The sequence below is a fragment of the Terrapene carolina genome, unplaced genomic scaffold (assembly GCF_002925995.2).
Source record: "Terrapene carolina triunguis isolate 2854851 unplaced genomic scaffold, T_m_triunguis-2.0 Scaffold764, whole genome shotgun sequence".
NCBI lineage: Eukaryota > Metazoa > Chordata > Testudines > Emydidae > Terrapene > Terrapene triunguis.
In genome coordinates this window covers 178,563-196,794 of record NW_020665115.1, presented here as the reverse complement: position 1 = coordinate 196,794, position 18,232 = coordinate 178,563, and the positions used below count along the sequence as shown (strand labels likewise).

Below are 18,232 nucleotides of genomic sequence, written 5' to 3'. Positions count from 1 at the left end.
TCTCAAATAATTCAATCTGTGTTACATGAGTTTGTCTGCATTTGATTGTCATAAACAGATGCATTTGGTCTGGAAAAATTCAAAACTGCCACTATTTTTGCCCATCAAATCATAAGTGCAATTCTAGAGTACAGCAGGGCACCAATGCTCTAGTTAAGACTTGTTTTCTTATTCATAATACTCCAATTAGCATGGCCACTGGAGTCATTACATGCACAAAAATGAAACACTAATCTATCCCAGCCTCTTGTTAATCTAGCCTTGTCATATTTCTGTTGTGAATCTAGCCCTTATTTTTATAAAGTAAGTTTCTCTCTGAAAATAACTGTCAATCTTAAACGTATCAGAGAAAAAAATGTTACATTTTAAAAAAAAGTAATGCTTTTTAAATATGAAAGTATTATTTTCTCCCAATTTTAAGTATACCTCCTCCCCCCCCCCACACACATACATTTCTGGGGGAGGGGGGGATGATAGAATCATAGAAGGTTAGGTTTGAAAGAGACCTCAGGAGGTCATCTTGTCCAATCCCCTGCTCAAAGCAGGATCAACACCAACTAAATCATCCCACCCAAGGCTTTGTCAATCCGGGCCTTAAAAACCTCTAAGGATGGAGATTCCACCACCTCCCTAGGTAACCTATTCCAGTGCTTCACCACCTTCCTAGTGAAATAGTTTTTCTTAATATCGAACCTAGACCTCCCCCACTGCAAATTGAGACCACTGCATCTTGTTCTGTCATCTGCCACCACTGAGAACAGTCTAACTCCATCCTCTTTGGAAACAAAATAAATTGAGAGATTGTGGTCATTTTCCTACAATTTAAAAATGAATGTTTCCAAAATACAAAAACGTTGATTTTCCACCTGAAAATAATAATAATAAAAAAACCTAAGAAAGTTAATAGGAAGTTATTTTTTTAATCAACATCGGGGGTTTTTCCCAAAACTTTTTTAATGTAAATCTTTTTGTTGAAAAAATTCAACCAGCTTTGTTTCATATGAAATAATGTATTTATTATTTCTGCATTGATTTACATGCATGGAATTCCATTGGCTTCAATGGGTTAAACAGTGTATTAGTCTTCACAGGATTTGGCCCTGTATATATACATCTGTGTTTAAAGTGTGAAATGCACCCCTGTGCAGAGGGACAATTGAAGGCCTATGCAATACTTGTTTTACTGCCCCCGCACTTCCAGTTGGACATTTAAGGTAGCAGTGCCCTGGTTGGCTACACATGCACTGCAGCCAGCTCCTGCTGCTCTGAGTAGGTATCGCATGCGCGTAGCCAACCATCCCCCAGTTCCTTCTTTGCAACTGTTGGCTTCGGTCAGAACAACAGCAGTGCCTCAGAATACTGTTCCTCAGAATACTTTTTCCATTCCTTTTTGCCCAGAATTACCCCTTCCTGTTACCTGTGGGATTCCTGTCTCTTCCCTTTCCAATTAAAACAAGAACAACTACAACAAACAATCAGAGACTCTCTTCGAACGGCTATGCCTAGCTCCACAGTCTTTAAACATTGCCTCACCTGTAGACTAGCAATACCATACTCTGACGGTCACTCCCAGTGTGTTTGCTGCCTGCCGGAGACTCATGTTATGCAGATGTTCCACCACTGCAAAACGCTAATGGCAAGGACCAGAAAACTCATTTAAAACTCACGGCGATCAGGGGAGGTCCCAAGTGACTGGAAAAAGGCTAATGTAGTAAAAATCTTTTAAAAATGGAAGGAGGAGGATCTGGGGAACTACAGTCCAGTCAGCCTCACCTCAGTCCCTGGAAAAATCATGGAGCAGGTCCTCAAGGAATAAATTCTGAAGCACTTAGAGGAGAGGAAAGTGATCAGGAACAGTCAGCATGGATTCACCAAGGGCAAGTCATGCCTGACTAACCTAATTGCCTTCTATGATGAGATAACTGGCTCTGTCGATGAGTGGCAAGCAGTGGACATGTTATTCCTTGACTTTAGCAAAGCTTTTGATACGGTCTCCCACAGTGTCCTTGCCAGCAAGTTAAAGAAGTATGGGCTGGATGAATGGACTATAAGGTGGATAGAAAGCTGGCTAGATCGTCGGGCTCAATGGGTAGTGATCAATGGCTACATGTCTAGTTGGAAGCTGGTATCAAGCGGAGTGCCCCAAGGGTCAGTCCTGGGGCCGGTTTTGTTCAATATCTTCATTAATGATTTGGAGGATGGCATGGATTGCACCCTTAGCAAGTTTGCAGAGGACACTAAACTGGGAGGAGTGGTAGATATGCTGGAGGGTAGGGATAGGATACAGAGGGACCTAGACAAATTAGAGGAGTGGGCCAAAAGAAATCTGAGGTTCAAGAAGGACAAGTGCAGAGTCCTGCAGTTAGGATGGAAGAATCCCATGCACTGCTACAGACTAGGAACTGAATGTCTAGGCAGCAGTTCTGCAGAAAAGGACCCAGGAGTTATGATGGAAGAGAAGCTGGATATGAGTTGACAGTGTGCTCTTCTTGCCAAGAAGGCTAACAGCATTTTGGGCTGTATAAGTAGGGGTATTGCCAGTAGATCGAGGGACGTGATCATTTCCCTCTATTCAACATTGGTGAGACCTCATCTGGAGTACTGTGTCCAGTTTTGGGCCCCACACTACAAGAAGAATGTGGAAAATTGGAAAGACTCCAGCGGAGGATGACAAAAATGTTTAGGGGTCTGGAGCCCATGACTTATGAGGAGAGGCTGAGCAAACTGGGGGAAAATTCCTTCCCAAAAACAAATAAGTTGGACACAGAAAATGTCAGCAAGACCCAACAGCCAGACACCAGAGAAAAAATTTGCTGTAGTAACTCAGAAACTTCTCCATCTAGTCTCCCATCTCCAGTTGTTGGGGATATTTACTACTAACAGTCACATATGGATCATGTGCCATTGTAGACAATCTCATCATACGATCTCCTCCATACATTTATCGAGCTCAGTCTTCAAGCCAGTTAGGTTTTTTTTCCCTGCTCCCCTTGGAAGGCTGTTCCTGTGATAGTTTGAAACCTTTGTCTAATTTCAAGCCTAAACTACTTGGTGGCCAATTTGTATCTATTTATTCTTGTGTCAAAATTGGTGTTTAACTTAAATAATTCTTCTCCCTCCCTGGTGTTTATCCCATCTACTTTCTGAGACAGATCATCTATACCCCAGGACCCATCTGCTATTATATCAGCAGATCATGTGTCTGCATCCTCCCCTGACCCACACCTCTCACTGAGGATGTTACCTTGCATCAGGGTGTTGATATTATCCTGACACAGACATCCCCTTCATAATTAGACAACACTGCTGTATTGCCTCAGACTTAGCCTCCTGATGATTATAAATTGTACCGGGTATTGGTATGGTGTACGGTGAAGACTCTCAAATCCCAATTCAAGCTATCCAAGATCCTTTCTCTCTCACATTGTAAGACAACATATTTAAATTATGATCAACAATACTGTGTCAGTGTTTCATGTGAACAAGCAGGTACACTTTCTTATATAGGGAAGCACTCTTTCTGTGGAACCAGTGTTGGTACTGCATAACAATATCTGCTGTTCATCTGCCAGGTCTTCACAATTTGCTAGCAGACTAAGTAGACATTTCTCGAGATGAGCACAAATGGAGTTCAAAGGACTTGGTCATCAAATCTGTATTTGATCAATGGTGTGTACCTCATGGTATATCACCAAGCACAACAAAAAATATATGGCATTCTGCTCAAAAGGTGGATAGAGTCTGGACTGTCAATACCATACATTTGATTCCATTTACTTAGTCTGTTTTATTCTTACTCTGATTCCCTTAATTTGATGAGTTTCGAGGAAAGTCAAACAAGACAGAGCCTTGTTTTTTTTTTCTTCTGTGTCCAATTTGGCCCAGAGAGAACAGGTTTCAGGAGCTCAGTACAGTTTTGGTGCTTACTCTGATGCCTCTTCCACTGTATGCAGACTTGTTCAGCCCAAACAATGGAACCACTCTTCATCCATCCCTATAGCCCATCATTTCATGGTATGGAAACTATCTGGCTGACAGAGATAGAGAAAACTGGAGTTCTTTGAGATGTGTTATCTATATGTGTTCAATGACCCACTGTCCTTTCACTGATACCTATGAGTCTAATACTTGGAGCTGGACATTTGCAAAGGAATTGAAGGTCAATTGGTCACTCTGCCCCCTTTTTTACTGGTGAGGTGAGAATGGTTCGAGGCTATGAAAGGAGCAGATGCGATGAACAGAGACTAGTAAGTGAAGCATTGCAATCTCCGTAGCATAGAAGCCATGCACACCAGTGAAACTCATATAGGCAACACATCTTGAACTTCAGTTACTGAACAGGGAAGTAAATTCTCTTTCCCTTTTCAGAACAAGAGTAGATGTTGGGCACTGAATATTTTTATGTTCTGGCCAGTTCCTTAGAGGAACCTATAAAAGAGTTCTATATCTACACCTATTGTAATGTTCTCTCCCTATTTCTGTCCCTCAATACCTAGGAAGCATATAAAATCTTATTTTTAAAGGAGAAGAAGCAGCGAGCCTTATTTTCTTTGTTTAAAATGAAAATAATTTTCTAAAGGAAGATTAAATATAATTGAAAACTTCAAACATTTTTAGGTTCTAGCATCCTTAGCTTGGTAAAATCACCCGCCCAGATAAGTACAATCACCATCATCGGAACTGGCACTGTCTACCTTCTGTATCATATTTGGAAACCAAAAGGTAAGAATTTCAAAGTTCATCAGTATTTCATTAGTGATCCATTCAGTGATTTAATGTGGATTTTGAATAAATAATTAATTGGGAGCCTTGTCTCTGTCCCACTGTAGGGCGGAAAATGGAGAAAAGGCATAGAAATAGGACAAAAGGACATTAGTGAAGAAAAGGGGGGGGAATATATAATGCAGCATCTACCCACTACAGAAAAAACAAACCCTCAGCTCTGCAATCTGGGGTCCATGGCCATCTAATGCAGGGGACATAGGCTTCTTTACAAGAACAATGGCTGAGACATATTAAGTAGCTTGCTGTGTAGACAGTTAGCACCTTACTCTTCCCTCCAACCTTTCCAAAGACCAGCAGAGGGGGTTATCATGTACAATAGGTGAGAGCAGGTGATATCAGTTGGTCATATCAGCCGGCCATGCTGCTAGTGATGGAAGTGGCAAAACAGGCTGGGAGGGTGACTGTGGGATGTCAGTATTGTGGAGCTGATTCTCCACTGCCTGGCATCTTGTGTTATCATTTACACTTTTGCAAAGTGCATATGCATACCTGTTAAGGGGGCTTTCCCTTCACCCCACCCTGATTCTTGTCATGCAGACAGAAAGCAGAAGACCAGAAGTCTGAAGTGCAGGCAATGCAATGTTTTTTGGGGGTTAGTTTTAAGCAAGCATATCCATAGCTCTGACATCACAGAGCCCTTTCCCCAGTGTTCCCCTTCCCCCTTCCTTAGCAGGCATAATTATACCTATAGTGCACACCCTTGGTCCCACCCCTTACAATGTATGGTCATGTTCTGTTTGGGGGCCTCGTTCCACCTCTTTTATACCCCATGGGAGGGGTAAGGAGTAAGGTTGTGCTTTGGTCAGGGACGTGCATTTCTTTGGCCTTTTAGTGTTTCTTATACCTCCCCCCGCCCCCATTCCCCTTTGCCCCATCTGACTGGTTGCTTGACCTTGCCTTGAGATAGGAGTTGAGGAAGTCTTCAAGTGTATGGTTGTATATTATACTGCCACCATACCCAGTAACACTTTAGCTCTGTCTCTTATCTTTCTCATTATACTAACAAACCAATATGGCTTGGCAGAAGCAACATACAGTGTCTTTGTTCTTTGTTCAGTAAGGATATCTGAGTACACAGGACCTCACCAGAATGCGGGATTTGGGATCCATGCATCGTACCACGTTAACGGGGAATTGCAAAGAAAGTAATTAAATTTGGGATCCATGGCCGCAACCGCATTATATGCGAATTCGTGCTATATAGACACATGTTCTAGCGAGGGTCCAGTGTATCAAAAATCCAACAAAGAAGACCCAAAATTCTATCTCAGGCAAATATACAGGCCTGAATTCTACATTACATCTGTCATAACTATAAAGGGAAGGGTAACTGCTCTCCTGTGTACAATACTATAAAATCCCTCCTGGCCAGAGATTCCAAAATACTTTTACCTGTAAAGGGTTAAGAAGCTCAGGTAACCTGGCTGACACCTGACCCAAAGGACCAATAAGGGAACAAGATACTTTCAAATCTTGCGGGGGAGGGGGGAAGGCTTTTGTTTGTGCTCTTTTTTGGGGGGGTTGTTCGCTCTTGGGACTAAGAGGGACCAGACATCAATCCAGGTTCTCCAAATCTTTCTGAACAAGACTCTCATATTTCAAACTTGTAAGTAAACAGCCAGGCAAGGCGTGTTAGTTTATCTTTGTTTTCTCAACTTGTAAATGTACCTTTTACTAGGGTGTTTATCTCTGTTTGCTGTAACTTTGAACCTAAGGCTAGAGCGGGGTCCTGTAAAGTTATTTTCCATCCTGATTTTACAGAGATGATTTTTACCTTTTTCTTTAATTAAAAGTCTTCTTTTTAAGAACCTGATTGATTTTCTCCTTGTTTTAAGATCCAAGGGGTTTGGATCTGTATTCACCAGGGAATTGGTGAAGAGTCTCTCAAGGCTACCCAGGGAAGGGAATTAGCTTTGGGAGTGGTGGCAGCGGACCAGATCTAAGCTGGTAGTTAAACTTAGAAGTTTTCATGCAGGCCCCCACATTTGTACCCTAAAGTTCAGAGTGGGGAAGCAGACTTGACATGGTGGCAGAGCGGTGGGATCATTTTAAACCAAAAGCCAGTAATATTTTTTTTTCTCCTTTCTAGCTGCTTGGAAAGCAGAGCTGAAGGTAGATGCATATCTTATCTCTCCTTGCCTGAAGGCAGAGGTGTTACGTTTTTTTTAACAAGGGTCTTTGTTAAGAGAAGGGTTCAATCAGTGAGCAAACAGCTGGTAAAAGGAATTTACAAGCTGAATTGTTTTTTTTCTTTCTACGGCCTTGGCTACACTGGCAATTCACAGCGCTGCACTTGCTGCGCTCAGGGGTGTGAAAAAACACCCACCCTGAGTGCAGCGAGTGCAGCGCTGTAAAGCGCCAGTGTAATCAGCGCCTGCAGCGCTGCATGCTCCCTCGCAGCGCTGCAAGCTATTCCCCTCGGAGAGGTGGAGTACTTGCAGCGCTGCGAGAGAGCTCTCGCAGCGCTGGCGGCGCGACTACACTCGCGCTTCACAGCGCTGCCGCGGCAGCGCTGTGAATCCGCGAGTGTAGCCAAGGCCTACCTCTTGGGGATAGCTAGTTAGAAAGTCTCTGTTACCTCAGCAGCAGCCTGAGCTGAGTGCATCCCAGTTTCAGTCAACTGCAGAGGGGTGTGGCCCAGCACAAGAAAACAGGAAAATGACTACCAAAGAAGTAGCTAACAAACTAGAACTGGCCAGCCTAGAAGCAGAAGAAAATGGAAAAAAAACATCAGAGACTGCTTCAATTAAAAAAACTCGAGCAAGAAGCTCAAAAGAAAGCCAAAGAGGAGGCCCATGAAAGAGAAGAAAAAGCCAAAGAGGAGGCCCACAAGAGAGAGATGGAGCTGAAAGAAAAAGAGATGGAGGAGAGGGAAAAAGAGAGGAAGCATGAACTGGAATTAGCAAGGGCTAGGCCAGATATACCAGCCAATCCTAGCAACCCCTCTCCAGGTACCCCTTCCCATCCCAGAAATTTCCCCACCTACAAGGCAGGTGATGATACTGAGGCCTTCTTAGAAAATTTTGAAAGGGCCTGCCTTGGATACAGCATCACTCCAGACCAGTACATGGTAGAGCTGAGGCCGCAGCTCAGTGGACCCTTAGCAGAGGTGGCGGCTGAAATGCCTAAGGAACACATGAACAGTTATGAACTTTTTAAAAACAAGGCCAGAATCAGAATGGGGCTAACACCCGAGCATGCCTGTCGGCGGTTCAGAGCCCTAAGGTGGAAACCAGACGTGTCATTTACCCGACATGCCTACCACATTGACAAAATTTGTGATGCCTGGGTATCAGGAGAAAATGTTAATTCTCTGGAAAATCTGGTTTCCCTAGTAAAAATGGAGCAGTTTTTAGAGGGTGTTCCTGAGGAAATAGAAAGGTACATCCTAGATGGGAAGCCCAAAACTGTAACTGAGGCGGGGGAGATTGGAGCCAAATGGGTGGAGGTGTCAGAAAAGAAAAAAAACTAGTAGCAGTTGGAGAGAATATCAGAAGGGGCAAGCCGAAACAAAACCTTACCACCGGGGACAACCCAAGGCCCCACCCACATCCCAAGGGAAACCCCAGATGCCTTCTCACCCCACCACACCAGTCTCCATCAACCAACATCGCCCCGGTGATACCTTAGCAGGGTGATGTTTTAAATGTAATGAACTGGGACATATAAAGGCTCACTGCCCAAAGAACCCCAACCAATTACAGTTCATTACACCACAATCACACCAAAGATCCCCAGACCCAGATGCCTCTCAAATACCCTCGGAGTGAAGGGAAACCTTGAGAGTGGGCGGAAAGAAGGTTATCGCTTGGAGGGACACTGGGGCACAAGTGTCAACTATCCACCAATCCCTAGTGGACCCCAAACTCATCAACCCGGAGGTTCCAGTGACAATTCAACCCTTCATGTCACAGTCTGTAACCTTGCCTACAGCCAAGTTGCATGTTCAGTACAAGGGCTGGTCAGGAATGTGGAATTTGCAATCTATGACAATTATCCCATCCCCATGCTACTGGGGGAAGACTTGGCCAACCATGTGAAGCTAGCAAAGAGGGTGGGAATAGTCACCCGCAGCCAGGCTAATCAAGCTTTCACCCCGATCCCTGTTCCTGAGCCATCCACCAGGGCCCTGTCTGTGTTACCAGAGACCCAAACAAAGGTGGTGGAACCGGATCCCCTGCCAATGACTGCAACAGCCATAGTGGATCCAATCCCAGAGACCCAGGCAAAGCCAGTCCCAGAACCGGAACTGGCAATGCAACCAGCAACAGAACCATTGCCAGCACTGAGTCCAGCGCTTGCAAACCTGTCTACCACTCCAACGCCAGAGGGCACCAGCTAGCCTGAACTGGCAGAAGCAGCAGATAACCCTACCCAAGAGGCTCAGCCAGAGTCTGAAATACCACATAGTGCACCAGCGGACAGAGGTTCACAGTCAATGGAAACAGCCCCAGCACCTGCATCGCTTCCAGAGGGACCAAGCCCCAGTCCACAGCCCAAGGAGGAACTGATGTCTCCAGCATCAAGGGAACAGTTCCAGGCTGAGCAGGAAGCAGATGACAGCCTTCAGAAAGCTTGGGCGGCGGCACGGAGCACCCCACCGCCTCTCAGCTGTTCTAACCGATCCCAGTTTGTTGTAGAACAAGGACTTTTATACAAGGAGACTCTTTCTGGTGGGCACCAGGAAGACTGGCATCCTCAAAGACAGTTGGTAGTTCCCACTAAGTATCGGGTAAAGCTCTTGAGCTTAGCCCATGATCATCCCAGTGGCCATTCTGGGGTGAACAGAACCAAAGACCGGTTGGGGAAGTCCTTCCACTGGGAGGGAATGGGCAAGGACGTTGCTAATTATGTCCGGTCTTGTGAGGTGTGCCAACGAGTGGGAAAGCCCCAAGACCAGGTTAAAGCCCCTCTCCAGCCACTACCCATAATTGAGGTCCCATTTCAGCGAGTAGCTGTGGATATTCTGGGTCCTTTCCCAAAGAAGACACCCAGAGGAAAGCAGTACATACTGACTTTCATGGATTTTGCTACCCGATGGCCGGAAGCAGTACCCTTAAGCAACACCAGGGCTAAAAGTGTGTGCCAGGTATTAGCAGACATTTTTGCCAGGGTAGGTTGGCCCTCCGACATCCTTACAGATTTGGGAACTAATTTCCTGGCAAGGACCATGAAAAACCTGTGGGAAGCTCATGGGGTGAATCACTTGGTTGCCACCCCTTACCACCATCAAACCAATGGCCTGGTGGAGAGGTTTAATGGAACTTTGTGGGCCATGATACGTAAATTCGTAATTGAACACTCCAATGATTGGGACCTAGTATTGCAGCAGTTGCTTTTTGCCTACAGGGCTGTACCCCATCCCAGTTTAGGGTTTTCACCATTTGAACTTGTCTATGGCTGCGAGGTTAAGGGGCCATTACAGTTGGTGAAGCAGGAATGGGAGGGGTTTACGCCTTCTCCAGGAACTAACATTCTAGACTTTGTAAGCAACCTACAAAGCATCCTCTGACACTCTTTAGCCCTTGCTAAAGAAAACCTAAAGGATGCTCAGGAAGAGCAAAAGGCCTGGTATGATAAACTTTCCAGAGATCGGTCCTTCAAGGTAGGAGACCAATTCATGGTCTTAAAGGCGCTCCAGGCCCATAAAATGGAAGCATCGTAGGAAGGACCATTCACGGTCCAGGAGCACCTAGGAGCTGTTAACTATCTCATAGCCTCCCCCACCTCCAACATAAAGCCTAAGGTATACCATGTTCATTCACTTAAGCCCTTTTATTCCAGAGAATTAAACGTTTGCCAGTTTACAGCCCAGGGAACAGATGATGTGGAGTGGCCTGAAGGTGTCTACTACGAAGGAAAAAGGGATGGTGGCATGGAAGAGGTGAACCTCTCCATGACCCTTGGACGTCTGCAGCGACAGCAGATCAAGGAGCTTTGCACAAGCTTTGCACCGATTTTCTCAGCCACTCCAGGACAGACCGAACGGGCATACCACTCCATTGACACAGGTAATGCTCACCCAATTAGAACCCCACCCTACCGGGAGTCACCTCATGCCCAAAATGCTATACAAAGGGAGATCCAGGACATGCTACAGATGGGTATAATCCGCCCCTCTAACAGTGCATGGGCATCTCCAGTGGTTCTAGTTCCCAAACCAGATGGGGAAATACGCTTTTGCGTGGACTACCGTAAGCTAAATGCTGTAACTCGTCCTGACAACTATCCAATGCCACGCACAGATGAGCTATTGGAGAAAATGGGACATGCCCAATTCATCTCTACTTTAGACTTAACAAAAGGGTACTGGCAAGTACCACTAGATGAACCCCCTAAGGAAAGGTCAGCCTTCGTCACACAGGCAGGGGTGTATGAATTCAATGTACTCCCTTTCGGGTTGCGAAATGCACCCGCCACCTTCCAAAGACTTGTAGATGGTCTCCTAGCGGGATTGGGAGAATCTGCAGTTGCCTACCTTGATGATGTGGCTATTTTTTCTGATTCATGGACAGAACACCTGGAGCACCTGGAAAAAGTCTTTGAGCGCATCCGGCAGGCAGGACTAACTGTTAAGGCTAAAAAGTGTCAAATTGGCCAAAACAGAGTGACTTACCTGGGGCACCAGGTGGGTCAAGGAACTATAAATCCCCTACAGGCCAAAGTGGATGCTATCCAAAAGTGGCCGCTTCGAAAGTCAAAGAAACAGGTCCAATCCTTCTTAGGCTTTGCTGGATATTATAGGCAATTTGTACCACATTACAGCCAAATCGCCGCCCTGCTGACAGACCTAACCAAAAAGAAACAGCCAAATGCAGTTCAGTGGACTGAGGAATGTCAAAAGGCCTTTCACCAGCTTAAGGTGAAACTCATGTCTGACCCTGTGCTAAGGGCCCCAGACTTTGACAAACCATTCCTAGTAACCACAGATGGGTCCGAGCGGGGCGTGGGAGCAGTTTTAATGCAGGAAGGACCGGATCAAGAATTCCATCCTGTTGTGTTTCTCAGCAAGAAACTGTGTGAGAGGGAAAGCTACTGGTCAATCAGCGAAAAGTAATGCTATGCCATTGTGTACGCGCTGGAAAAGCTACGCCCATATGTTTGGGGACGGCGTTTCCAACTACAAACAGACCATGCTGCGCTACAGTGGCTTCATACCGCCAAGGGGAATAACAAAAAACTTCTTGGGTGGAGTTTAGCTCTCCAAGATTTTGATTTTGAAATACAACACATTTCAGGGGCTTCTAACAAAGTGGCTGATGCACTCTCCCGCGAAAGTTTCCCAGAATCAACTGGTTAAAAATTGTCCTTGGAATGTGGAACATAGTTAGTTTTTATATAATCAGTAGTATGTCTAAAGGTGCATGTGTCTTATTAACTCTGTTTTCTCCTAGAGCTCCAGGAAGAAATCACAGCCAGTGTGGAACCGGCTGTCCAACACTATCTGTGATTTGGGGGGCGTGTCATAACTATAAAGGGAAGGGTAACAGTTCTCCTGTGTACAGTACTATAAAATCCCTCCTGGCCAGAGACTCCAAAATCCTTTTACCTGTAAAGGGTTAAGAAGCTCAGGTAACCTGGCTGACACCTGACCCAAAGAACCAATAAGGGGACAAGATAGTTTCAAATCTTGTGGGGGGGGGGGAGGCTTTTGTTTGTGCCCTTTTTTGGGGGGTTGTTCGCTCTTGGGACTGAGAGGGACCAGACATCAATCCAGGTTCTCCAAATCTTTCTGAACAAGTCTCTCATATTTCAAACTTGTAAGTAAACAGCCAGGCAAGGCGTGTTAGTTTGTTTGTTTTCTCAACTTGTAAATGTACCTTTTACTAGGGTGTTTACCTCTGTTTGCTGTAACTTTGAACCTAAGGCTAGAGGGGGGTCCTCTGGGCTCTTTAAGTTTGATTACCCTGTAAAGTTTATTTTCCATCCTGATTTTACAGAGATGATTTTTACCTTTTTCTTTAATTAAAAGCCTTCTTTTTAAGAACCTGATTGATTTTTCCTTGTTTTTAGATCCAAGGGGGTTGGATCTTGATCCACCAGGAGTTGGTGGGAGGAAGGAGGGGGGATGGTTAATTTCTCCTTGTTTTAAGATCCAAGGGGTTTTGGATCTGTATTCACCATGGAATTGGTGAAGAGTCTCTGAAGGCTACCCAGGGAAGGGAATTAGCTTTGGGAGTGGTGGCAGCGGACCAGATCTAAGCTGGTAGTTAAGCTTAGAAGTTTTCATGCAGGCCCCCACATTTGTACCCTAAAGTTCAGAGTGGGGAAGCAGCCTTGACAACATCTTACGTTATTTTGTTGGTAATTGTAGAAAGGGGCTTAGTATTCACACAAACACACACACTCCAAACAGATTTGTCAGCATCACTAAAACATGGGATTAATATGGTCTACTATAGAACAACATCCACATTTCAATAATATTAAAGTAGCTGGGGAAATTCCAGTTTATGTTGGGAGTCTCCAAAGTGGAAGGGGGTTCTCTATGTGTTCTGTGATACTGCAGAGTCTTTGGAAAGATTGAGGTGATTAGGCAATGTCTCCTATTGACTTCACTGTGAATTGGATGGAACCCTTAGAAAGGCCTGGGCAAGAAGATCTTTCAGAAACCAGAAAATCACACATGAATTAAGCTTTTTTGGTGTGCTATGTGCCAGACATGTTTATACATTAGTTCTAGACAGTTCAAATGGGGCTGAGATGGGAGAAGTGACATCAGTCATTTCTTCTGGATTTCAGTCAGAGTGAGGTGCCTAGCCACTTTAAAACATCCATCTAGAGGGGTTATCTGAACTTTGAAGTGCCTAAATGCCTTCAGTAATCTGCCTCTGCTTCCTAAGAAGCCCCATCAACACTGCCCTCCCTTTAGGCTCTGCCAGTTTCTCTGAGCAGGGATGCATTCTCTTTCCTGTTCCCAAGGAGGGATTTCCTCCCATCACAACCAGCCTCCACTGGAGGAGCTCAAAGCATTCTCTCAACATTAATGAATGAAACAACCTACCAAATTGTGAGGCCCTGAGTATTATTGTCTCCCTTGTACACATGGGGAAAGTGAAGAACAGGAAGCTTTGGTTGCTGTCCTAAGGAGATATAGGAATTTTTGGCAGAGGTGGGAACCCAAATCTCCTCAATCATTGTCTTGCCCATTAGCTATAGCAGTCACACTACCATTGTTTCTTCCATTTGGAAAGTTCCAGTTCTTTTGAAATCCCTTTTATGTACAGGAGGAAATACAGATCGAACCAGGGGTGTCTCTCAAGCCCGTGTAAATTGTAACCTTAAGGGAGTCAAGTATCCGAGGGGTAGCCGTGTTAGTCTGAATCTGTAAAAAGCAACAGAGGGTCCTGTGGCACCTTTAAGACTAACAGAAGTATTGGGAGCATAAGCTTTCGTGGGTAAGAACCTCACTTCAGGTTCTTACCCACGAAAGCTTATGCTCCCAATACTTCTGTTAGTCTTAAAGGTGCCACAGGACCCTCTGTAACCTTAAGGGAGATACTCGGCTGTATATGAACTTTCTTTTCCTCCTTCTCTCAGGAATCAGATCTCTAATATGAATGTCAGTTGGGTAATATAATTCAGTAGCTCGTCCTGGCCAATGCTAATGGATTTTTCAAGATGTAAAATCCTGTCTGTGCTAGATAAAAAGCTGTGTTTTAAAATATGTTAGCTAACCCATTTTAATTAAAATGTTTTAAAACTCTGGTTGGTGTCAGTGCTTCCAACCCTCCCCTTGACAGAAAGTCCTGTCCAATTGCTGGATCAGAGAGAAGGCCGTGAGTCAGTTTTAACTCCAACTATTATTGCAAAGGTCCTTTTTATGTCTGTTGGCCTCTGTAGAATCCAGTTTAAACTAGCATATGGGAGCCTCCCCTGGATGTGGGGCCTCTCTCAGGGTGTGAATTTGCTCAATAACCCCCCACCCCCCACCCCGCACACACACACACTGTCCTTAGTTCCTGCTGGGTTGTGGTTACCCTCTCTCATGGAATTACATAAACCCCCTGACCCAACAGGAATCATAAATTTAATACATTAAAATTTCCTTAGTGTAAGGGAGAAAGTTGTCATATTTGTCACAATGTTAGCACAGTTAGTAACTGAATTTTTTGTTCTTTTCTTGCAGGGCAACCCCAGAAAGAAAATGGTATACACTCATTTTTTTTTCTTCCTGAATTTTGTATGTTACCAGAATGAGACTCTGAGAATGAAATGAATACTTGGAGCTCCCCATCACCCCACCTCCTTCTCTTTCCTAAATGCATCAATGGGTATGAGGATTGTGTAAAATTAATTTCCCCAGTTCAAAAAAAAAAAAGCTAACAATTTCAGTTTATTTTAGTAATGCAATCAGATCAATTACCTGATTGATTTTAGCTGTAAAGCTGCATACCTAAACCGTGGAGACTTTGATTCTGATATTATCTTCATTCTAACTGTGAAAATAAGCATGGGGTAAAACAAGCTATGGCTGCCTAGTATGGAAAATAACTTTGAAACATAAAATACAGGTACTTCTTTCATAGACATTTGTGCATAAATTGCCATTAAATGTATTGTCATGTTAATGAGGAGAGAGAACAAGTTGCTTTGCCTCCAACCTTCTTATTCAGTGATGGTGGGATTTTGACACAGTCTGAGTGATTTAGCAGCGCAAGTCCTCTTGAAAGTCTGTGCTTTTCAGTGATCTGAATGTTTTAGAAAATCCTATTTTTTGGCTATGAGCTACTAATTGTAATGTTAGGGTTGATACTTCCTTGTATATGAACTTTCCTTTCCTCCTTCTCTCAGGAATCACATTTCAAATGTTCATGTCTAGACTTAGAAAATAGATTGAGTGATAAAATTTAGTAGCTGGTCATGGTCAATGCTAATGTATTTTAAAAGGTGATAAATGTTGTCTATGCTAGATACACCGCTGTGTTTTAAAACATGTTCACTAACCTATTTTAATTAATATAATTTGGCCCTGTTTGAGTGTTTCCATTGATTTCAGTGGAACCAGGGCTTCACTTCACCTATTTCCTCAATTAAGCAGGATGTTACTTAAAAGTTTATGCATCAGAGTCTGGAATCACTGTATTCTCATGCTCCCCATAAAGTCCTTGTGACTGTTGAATGTTCAAGGATCATGGAGCCATACCTCATAAATCAAGCAGGATGTTATAGTTGTGTACTTTTTCTATTAATAAAATGCTAATTACTATATTTGCAAACACACACACTCAAAATTGATTTGTCAGCATCACTAAAACATGGGATTAATACGGCCCACTATAGAACAAAATCCCCATTTCAATAATATTAAAGGAGCTGGGGAAATTCCAGTTTATGTTGGAAATCTCCAGAGAACCGCCTCCCACTCTGTGTTCTATGATACTGTGGAGTCTTTGGAAAGATTGAAGTATTTGAGTAATGGCTGCTATTGACTTCACTGGGAATTGGATGGAACCCTTAGAAAGGCTCCAGCAAGAAGGTCTTTGAGGAACCAGAAACCTCACACATTAATTATTCTTTTCTGAGCATTGTCATGCCTCTCTTTCAGAACATGGTGAACTGAGAACTCAAATAGGTAAGAAGAATGTCTTCTCAGTTAACGAAGTAGACCACAACGTAGTAATCCTATTTCAGATCACAGCGAGCACAGAGTGATCAATATTCAGAAAGTGGAAATGGGGTCTATTTTCAAATGCTGTTAACTTTGTGAAACAGCAACCTTTTGGTTGGAAAATGCCAGCCTTTTTCTATGAATAGAACAGATTTTTTTAATATATATCTTTCTTTTAACTGAGAAGACTGTGACAATTCACCTGTGTATTTACATTATTTTCTAGCCCTGAGGTCAACTTTTGTGAGTTTTCAAATTTTGTACAGCAACTGTCCTGGCTGATGAATTTTGCTCTGGAAGAGGAGGTTGGTTTGGACTATTGCTAGTTATGAGCTGCTGAAAGTCATGTACCAAGTTTGTGGAGTAACTTATTGAGCTAAACATTTCAGTTCAGTGTTGGAATGATTCATGTCCATTATCTTCCCAATCACTAAACTGTTCCAGACAGGAGTGTCATGCTTCCATACTAGATATGGTCTGCCTACAGGTCTTCCTTCTTAGAGAGGAACACATCAGATGTGTTCGTCATGCTCTGTTAGGTATTAGGGTGGTTAGCTTAAATAAAGTATTCTACCATAGTGCCACCTATTCACTGACAAGTATGATATAGTTACTTTTCAATACATCTCCCCCTTCACGTTCTATACTCCTAACATTTACAGAATTTACACTGTCTCTCTATCTTTGAATGTCACTATGCATCAGTTTCTTAAGTTTCTCTGAATCATAGTAGTTTCAATGAGTGGCTGTGGGGGAATCTAGAGTCCTTGACTCTTCTTTTTGTTTCCTGTGTTGATTTTTCTTGCTAAGGAACAAACTGTAGATATTGATGGCTTCTGCTGAACTCTCCACTGTCGGTCTCAATCACATATTATATGATTGCTGAATTCTTTTTCTTTATGACAGCTGGAGTTGTCCATCCTTTTTCTCCATCCAATTTGACACACATGCTGTCCACCAGGTTCTAGAACCAGCAGTACTCAGAGTGGCATCTGTTGTAAAAGAGACCATAAACTCTTTTAGTCTATTTATCCAATTTGGCTATTCTTTTCATGTCTGGACACCTTGGAGACTTTTTTAAAGTTGGAGGAGTTGTTCTGAGTTGTTTTCCCATCAAGGAGTTGTACTGGACTATAACCTGTGGTCGCTATTGGAGTTGATCTGTAGCTCAGAAGACCAAAGAATGGCTCTTCCTTTTGTAGGATTATCTTGGCTATCTGTACAACTCTCTCAGCTTCTCCATTCACTTGTGGGTAATGTGGGCTGCTGGTAATATGATCAAAATAATATTTAATTCACAATGACTTAAGTTCTGCTGCTGCAAATTGTTGTCTATTTTTCAACACTAGTTGTTCTGGAATACTATAGTAAGCAAAAGTGCACTTCATTTTCTCAGTAATGCTACCACATGCTGTATCTTTAAAGAACATAATTTCTATATACTTGGACAAGTAGTTCACAATGACCAGGTAATGATTTCCTCTGAATCTCCATAAATCTACAGCTAGTCTCTTTCAATTTTTTTCTGGTAGGGGTGTTTGCACATTGCAAGGTTTATTATTGTGTCTTAAATAGGTTGCAATTGGATCTCCTTTCAAATGTTCAAAATCATTGAATCCTCTGTCGAGTTCTTCCATCTTTCTCACTAGGCCCATCATGGCTGCCACACTATAGCTGAAAAGGTTATTGGTCTGTGACCTTTGTTCAAATGCACTTTAAATGCATAGCTCTTCTCTTGGCAAAACGTTTCAGTGATGAACTGGCCTGTGTAATTCAGGATACCTCTAGGGCTAGTCAGGGTGATGTCAGGTGACTTCAGCTCTGGAAAGGGTTGAA

The 18,232-nt window shown here is 43.4% G+C and overlaps 1 protein-coding gene across 4 annotated transcripts in view; it reads left to right on the top strand.

Moving 5' to 3' along the window:
* Positions 1–18,232, top strand: part of LOC112118337 (butyrophilin subfamily 1 member A1-like) — a 98,172-nt gene that overhangs the window by 24,772 nt on the left and 55,168 nt on the right. For 2 of the 4 annotated variants that reach the window (XM_024216602.2, XM_024216600.2), the window contains exons 3-5: positions 4,618–4,722; positions 14,915–14,935; positions 16,334–16,360. In XM_024216602.2, coding sequence (XP_024072370.1) covers positions 4,618–4,722; positions 14,915–14,935; positions 16,334–16,360 — 153 coding nt within the window. The remainder of the gene's footprint in view (positions 1–4,617; positions 4,723–14,914; positions 14,936–16,333; positions 16,361–18,232) is intronic. The other 2 variants (XM_024216604.2, XM_024216603.2) reach the window with 1 other exon arrangement.